The sequence below is a fragment of the Typopeltis vanoorti genome, chromosome 7 (genome assembly GCF_054136105.1).
Source record: "Typopeltis vanoorti isolate ZY-2024b chromosome 7, IOZ_Tvanoo_1.0, whole genome shotgun sequence".
In the NCBI taxonomy this organism is placed as follows: Eukaryota; Metazoa; Arthropoda; class Arachnida; order Uropygi; family Thelyphonidae; genus Typopeltis; species Typopeltis vanoorti.
This window is the reverse complement of record NC_143555.1, coordinates 157308714-157315990: the sequence shown is the minus strand read 5'-3', so window position 1 is coordinate 157315990 and position 7277 is coordinate 157308714. Positions and strand designations below refer to the sequence as shown.

The window sequence follows — 7277 nt, the reverse complement described above, 5'->3', positions numbered from 1 at the left end:
CTGTTTCACGTGCGATGAATCAACAAGAGGGGCCACGTTGCCTCCACCTGGTCGCGCGTGCCTCTTCAAACCTTCATTCGCTCGGCAAACAACGGGCTTGCGAAGCCAGATAAAAGGAACGTTCCAAATATTTGCTCACCGCGACGGGAGAGATACCAGAAATCGGTGTTAAGGGTCTCTTTAAATATCGCCGGTCACATGACCCACCTCCTCGAGCCGTCCTTCTGTCGTCACGTGATTCCCTTTTTTCGGAATAAACTTTTCGAGACGAGCAAATTTCGCCACCAAAAACTGGACCCAACGGGGTGGATTGACTTTCCCTTAAGATAAGAGCACTTCCCGATGGATGCATTCACGCGAAAACGAAATGCCAGCAAACAGTGCTAAACGAATATATTTTTTTATTCAGTACTCCCCCACCCCCAAACTATACAAAACTGAGAGGACTCAGCCGGGAAGAATCTGAGATGGTTCCATTTCGTTGTCAGGGCTACATCTGCGGAGAGCAAAACTCATCCGCAATTTTCCAGTCATGATGAGCAAAGTATAATTATGAGAAGAGAGAGGGAGCAGGGAAGACTCGTGCTAAGGTCCTACGAGGATCACAATGAAGCCGATTTACTTTCTTTTTTCAAACCACTTTAATTCCGTCGTGTGACAGACCAGCTCGGTATATTTTCATCATCGGCAGGTAGGCGCACCTGTTCGGTACGAACTCGCAATTCTAATGACGGTCACGCAAGCTCCGAAGACACCGGCGATGGATGGCGAAGCGCCAAAGGTCGAAACAGTTGGCATTCGGAGAAATTTCAAACCGCATGGGGCGTTTCTGTAATTACACGGAAATAGAAACGAGACCGCCTCGAGGGATCGCGTCGCACTCGAATGCCACCAGTGGGCAGTGCATTCGCCGCTCTCTCTCAGAAACACTGGAAGTTTCGCTTCGGGAAGTCCGGTTGTCTGATTAACAAGCAGCACTGAGGAAACTTTTTCTACCGCACAGTCCGTCTGTGGCACGAGCGAGTCGAGTAGGAGTGTGGGTATGCTGACGAGGTACAATCCGCTACATCATCGGATGCGTCTGCCGCCATTCATCATTGATTTTAATTTTTTACTCCTGGAGTCGTGGAAGGTGGGGGGAAGGGTTAAGAAAGTAACCAACCCCGAACGAGCAACGTGTTTGTTGTTGTCCCATCGTCGAAGAGTGATGAGTTCCTTGGGAGGGTAACATTTGAGATCGCATATTTCGATGAACTTCCTTTGCCTGTAAGAGTTACCCTTAATTGTTTTTTGTCCTATAAGAAGTTCTAAAAGGCAAATATCCTTTGGATGCCAGAATATTTGCTACAGTTCAAGAAAAAAGAATATAAAAAAAAATATAACATTTACTCTCTAGTGCGCATGTCCACGTCATATTTTTCCATCCATTCCCCAAAATCTCTGGCGAATGACGCTCAATTTTTTTTTTATTTTAGAAACAAATGAAAAAATAGAAAATGCATGTTTCAAATCAAAAAGTCCAACACAAATAGCAAAATGTCTGCTATTGTTGGCATTTTCGTGTAGCTGAAACTAGTCGGAGCAGACACGTGGTCAGAGAGACAGATAAGCACACAACTGAAGCGCGTTATTAATAGAGCGAGAAGAAATTCTGTGTTCATTATTTAAAAAATAAAATAAAATAAAACCTGAGAGACAACGTCAATAAAAATGCATAATAACAATTTCTGCGAGGTGCATGCTTGCGAGGGGGGGGGGGGGTTGTACTGTGAAGGTCGGGAAGGTTTGGAAAAATCGAAATTAGTTCCACGATGAACTTATCGGCTTCTTTTATAACCCCGAAGACCAGCTGGTCAATCAGCAGCATGCTAAGGGGGAGGGGGGTGATCTTCGAATAAGAAGAGGCACGAGAGGGTGAGAGAGAAGCTACCCTTCAATTTTCAGTTGGTACTCGTGAACTTCACGGTCGCCGAAAGACAAGCGACTGAAAAACCAGAAGACTTCGATTCGAGAAGAAAAACGGAATAAAAAGAGTTCGTTAAGAAGAACGAGGTCTCATTTCAGAGGAGATGGGGGAGCGGCGAGGAGGGGTGGGTGTTAAAAGCAAGTGCCAAACGAAATCCTTTCCGACCGAAAATCTTCGCCAACCTTCGGAAAACAAAACGAAACGAATTCGGCTTTGACAACAGCGAGGGTGCTACTGAAACAGACAGCGGACGCTTTCTCTCCTCGGAGTTCTAATTTATTGTCGCACGGAGATAAATAACGGCGACCTTCCTCGACACTCCAGCACGACACCCTCGTGAAGCGTTTGTCAGGGCCGCGCGAGCAACACTCGTGCTCGGAGCGTGCCAAGCCGACGCCTAGACGCCTCGCGTCTGTCAACTTTGGCAACGAGCCAAGGGCCTCTCCGTCGACATTGGGGCACGGCGGTGGGAGGGAAGAGAGATCCAGGTGGTACACACGAGACCCACTTCACATCGGCCCTCTGGTGGCGAGAGAGAAAAGCAAATTGACTCAAGAAATATGCAAATCGCACCTGACCAAGGAAAAGTCCCCGAAATGGGAGGCCCTCCTTCTAAAGCGCATTCTTCCACAATGGCGCGAATCTTCCCATGATGCACGTCGCTCTCCAATCATCTTTTTTAAATCTTCATTATTAGTGTCTTTTTTTTTCCACAGGTGATCTTCTAGCGTGCGTTCGCACTGTTCGCAAATGTCTCAAATATGCTAAGTGGGTGGGTGCGTGTTTTGTTGTTTTGCGAACTTTTTTTGTTTTTGGACGAAGACAAACCGAGTGTGCAGTACGCATCATTAGTCGGCACCACTGGCAGCGTTCTCTCTTCTTCTTCTTCCGTCCCTTTCTCTCTTCCCCCACTTCTCCCCCCCCCCTTCCGTCTGCCGCTTCTTTCACGTTCATCGGCTCGCGAGCCCCGCAGGCGTCGTCCCGTTGTTTGGTCGATCAGCGTCCTCGCCACGCGCGACGCGCACGAATTACACAATGATTGACGGACACACAATGGCACGGGTGGGGCCTCGTATTCATGAGGAGAGGGATTTTAACGGTGGAACCCGCGTGCTGCGGGACAGTCGTGCCAAATACGTCCTCGGTGACTCTGCTGCCGGTGTTACTCCGCGACTAGCGACGACATTTATCTCCCATTGCAAACGAACGAAGGAGGTCATGGCGGCTTTGACAGTGGTGACCACCAGCCCCGAGAAGCTCGGGTCCACGACGTGTTTCTTACTCACTGCGGGTCCTCCGACTGCCAACGGATCTCTGACCTCGTCGCCTGCCACCCCGCACGAGGTCGCCAAGATAGCTCCGAAGAGACAGCGGACGGATTCTTTCGAAGCGCCGTGCGGTAACACCCCGGAGCTCCTGCGATGCAAGCGGCGCATTCACTTCGGGCCGATGGGTGCTTCCCTACCGCAAGCACCGCCAGCATCGGTGGCCAGGAGGAACGAAAGAGAGCGCAATCGCGTTCGAATGGTGAACCTCGGATTTGCGACTCTGCGTCAGCACGTGCCAAACGGAGCGAAGAACAAGAAGATGAGTAAGGTAGAGACACTTCGCTCTGCGGTCGAATACATCAAGCAGTTGCAGCAACTTCTCTCTGAGCACGACTCGTCTCCCAACACCCGCGACGAAAACTGTTATCCAGGGATCATCCCCATCTCCTCCTCCGCTGCTCCCTCCTCGAACTCTTCCACGTACTGCATCCCTACGATGAACCCTTGCAGTGCCAGCAGCTCCCCGACTCCCAGTTTCGGATCGGAGGCCTCGTCCCCTTACGACACCTTTAGCCCAGAAGACGAGGACCTGCTGGACTTCACCAGGTGGCTGGCGTAAATTTCAGGTGAGGGTCTTTTGCTTTTCATTTCGCTGCGTCTCAGAAAAAATTGCGTGAAGATTTCACGCAATTTTTTCTTCCAGTGCAGGAAGATTTCTCACAAAGCTCCTTTGCAGTAGAGTTCTTCCTGTCTGCACTCCTCTTTAGAACGGACTGGTTTGAAGTAAATGTCACACTTAACGACAAAGAAGCTTCTCTCTCTTATGTGTGTGTTAAACGCTGTTCATGCGCGGTTTAAATGGCTTCTAAGGCAGTTTTGCTGGAGAAATAACATTTTTTTTACTCTCGAAGCCTTCATTGCCCCGCAGTTATACTTTTCTGTAAATAAAGGTTGGAGAAGAAATCGGAAAGCAGAAGCAAAAACAATTAGAAGTACTGGTGATCGTACAAATTGCATTTTGTGTGTCTGAGAGAGAGAGATGTGTACAGAAATGAGGCAAAGCGTCTGAGAGATCTTTCAGTACTCACTTTGTCGAGGAGAATTTTTACAGGATTCGCCATCGGGATTGCGTAATTAGCGCCAGCAGAAGGAAGAGGGAGGTGTGTGTGTGTGTGTGTGTGTGTGTGTGTGCAGTACCAGCAACGTCTCATTTCTCGTGAAGTGCTTTCAGCTTCCTCGCACACTTCCGGCGGCACCATTGACGGAGTATAAACTCGCATTAAACATAGCCTCGAGCCCTTCTAGCCCTACTCGCCGTGTGTGTGTGTGTGTGTGTGCCCGAGCTAGCTACCTGTTTTTTTGTGGGGTCGGAAGATGAAAGACCCTGCCGGAATGAAAGAACGAAAAATAAAAAAGGATCTTTCTTTAAGCGCAGCTCTATTCACGCACACCTAAGCCACCAGACCTGCTTAATTCGGAGACGGGTGGGACGGTCGAGACGAGCTACTGGAGGGAGGAGGGTCGGTGAATGGGTTGATTAAGGTCTTTCTACCTGCGCCGGCCGAGCACAATGGTCCGCGACTGCACTTGTTTACCTTTGTTCGCTCCCCAAAGCCTTTCCCGTGGCTCCTTTCAAGGTCCGGCCTATTCTTCGCATCGAAAAGAAGAGGGGTCGGGGGTGCAATGGGTGTGAATTTCTCAGATGGGGAACCAGACCTGCCTCAATAGCCTCGTATCCTACTTCCGGATGCTGACCGACGGATGCCTCCGATTTGAAACACTATAAAGACGCCTTTCTTAGCGAACACGGACTCGCGTGGGATAACTATACAAAGGAGTGCAACGGGGAAGGTGGATAACTATACACTTGCCGGAGCACAGCGTCGGGCTTCTTCACTGTCGGTGAACCATTGAAAAGCGATTGTCCTTCGAGACGCTGGCAGGTCGTGAACGATGAGCGAGGGGTGTCGGGGGTCGAAGTGTTTCATGAATGGTTCGTGCCCTGGCTCGAGGGAATCAGAAGTTCGCATGCCGTGAATAAACACCACTCACAACATTCTGCTGGATTTATTTTCTCGCTTGTCCCCCCCCCCTCCCCTGCTCGTAAGAACCACACAGGATCCCCCTCCCCTCTCCTGTGTCTGAGTTTAAAACACGGAATTTTTTTTTGTTTTGTTTTAATTTTTCTACTCCCCAAGAATTCAATCAAAGCTGTTCCTGCAGTAGATGGGGTGGGTGGGGGGGAGACTACAAAACAAACAAGAATAAATAAATAAATAAAAGAGTGAAGTGCGAAGAGAATCCAAAGAAGCTGTGGATGTTGTTTCAAAAAGGTATCCTGAACAGAGACTGAGCTTTCCTCGTCACTCTGAGAAGATTTCTCTTATTGAAGAAATGAATGTCTTGGGAGGTCCCTTGGTGCTGCGATTTACAATCTGTATTTAGATGTGACGTCTGTCTGAACATGACGTCACATCTCGCGTGCCGCTGCTGACAAAGAAATTTGGTTGATATTCGGTTACTTTAGAGGTCTTGGGGAGGGAGCTTTCTTTCAAAAAATATTGGAAAGGATACAGCGAGGAAATACCTCATTAGGAAAATAAACGAATTTAATCTTGGTTAAAATCAAACGAGAGCATAAATGTAGATGAGTTCGAAATTTCAAAATTGCCTTTCGAGCTCGCTTTTGTAAAATACAAAATACAAAAAAAATATATATTTGGGGGGAATCTGTGCATGGGCATGTGTGGGAAAAGGCAATACCATACTGTAAACCATACTATTCCAGAAACTTTGAAATTTAGTGCGGGCACACTCGAGAAAATTCCCCTGCCGAACGTATGGTCCGGTCGACAGTGATTTGTTCTCTCCACAGCTCCACATTGAAGTGCGATCTGCAGCCTGCTCTATTCTCATCCAGCTTTGCTACGCTGATATAACTGAGAAAGAAAGGTCAGTCCGAGAATATCTGAGGGTGCTCGCGTGGGGTTTCAGAAGTATGCTTAGGGAAGCTCTTTTCTCCCTTCAGCGAAGAGCTAGCGTGCACCCCGGGCTGTTCTCACCATCGCCTCTCACTACTTCGTGCAAACAGTTGGAAGTCGCAGTTCAATAAAGAGAACCCGGGGTAGACAAGAAGAGAGAATCCTTCTTGGGTTGGCCTGTGTTGTGTGTGTGTGTGCGTGCGTGTGCGTGCGTGCGTGTGCGTGTGTGGAGGGGGTGTATATGGTCTTCTCCCTCGTCTTAGAAATCCAAAGTACGAATTTTGTTTAGCATAATCTTGTTTTTCTCGTAAATTTGCATTTTAATGTAAGCTTGAAAGCATTTTTTAAAGTGATTTGAGTTTTAAATGCAAGAAGTTGTCTTAACTCAGATAAATTTGCAACGACCTGCTTTCGTCTTCTGCATCTCTCACCGTTTTATTTTCTTTTAGGTGTGCTGCTATGGCTGGCATTACTTCCACTGCGTCATTTCCGGTAAAAGAGCTTTTTCGAGTACCCGGGAGCCGAGATTCACGCTCGAGCTGGGACGTCTGGCTGCAGGTTGACATATACGGAGAAACGAGCCTGACGTAGCCAAAGAGGGGTGAAGTGCTAATCTCGTGCGCGATCTACAATGCGTTTAAACGGTCAACGGAGCGTCGAGAAGGAAGCAAGAAAGGAAGAACCTTTCGTCCAGTTCGCGTTTTAAACTTTCCGACAGGTCATGCTGTCTCGTCCGCCCGAGGAGAAAACAATTTCCGCCGCCCACCGGAAGGAGGCGCCACGATGAATTGTAAATTTGTGTACAGTGTCACTAGGACGGACTCGACCCGGTTCCTCTCCGATGTACATAAAAGACGCCGAAGTGCCTGCATCCTCGCCCTCGGGTCACGTGCTATTTGGATTCGGCGACCACACATTCCACGGACTTCCTAAAGAGACTCTAGTCCAGAAGCTGCACGATTGCCAAGTCACGCTCAAAGCTGTGCAGACTTTGAGGGCCTTCCCCACCCACCTCTGTTCAAGTTTGCCTTTAGCTCCGTCGTTGACTGTTAACCAGTACGA

At 48.6% G+C, this 7277-nt stretch overlaps 1 protein-coding gene across 1 annotated transcript; it reads left to right on the top strand.

Moving 5' to 3' along the window:
- The first annotated feature begins 3101 nt into the window (after positions 1-3101).
- On the top strand, positions 3102-6999 carry LOC150105234 (achaete-scute homolog 1-like). The gene is made up of 2 exons (XM_090396209.1): positions 3102-3860; positions 6665-6999. The coding sequence occupies exon 1, from the start codon at positions 3185-3187 to the stop codon at positions 3851-3853; it is 669 nt and encodes a 222-aa protein (XP_090252335.1). The 5' UTR covers positions 3102-3184; the 3' UTR covers positions 3854-3860; positions 6665-6999.
- Positions 7000-7277: the final 278 nt, after the last annotated feature.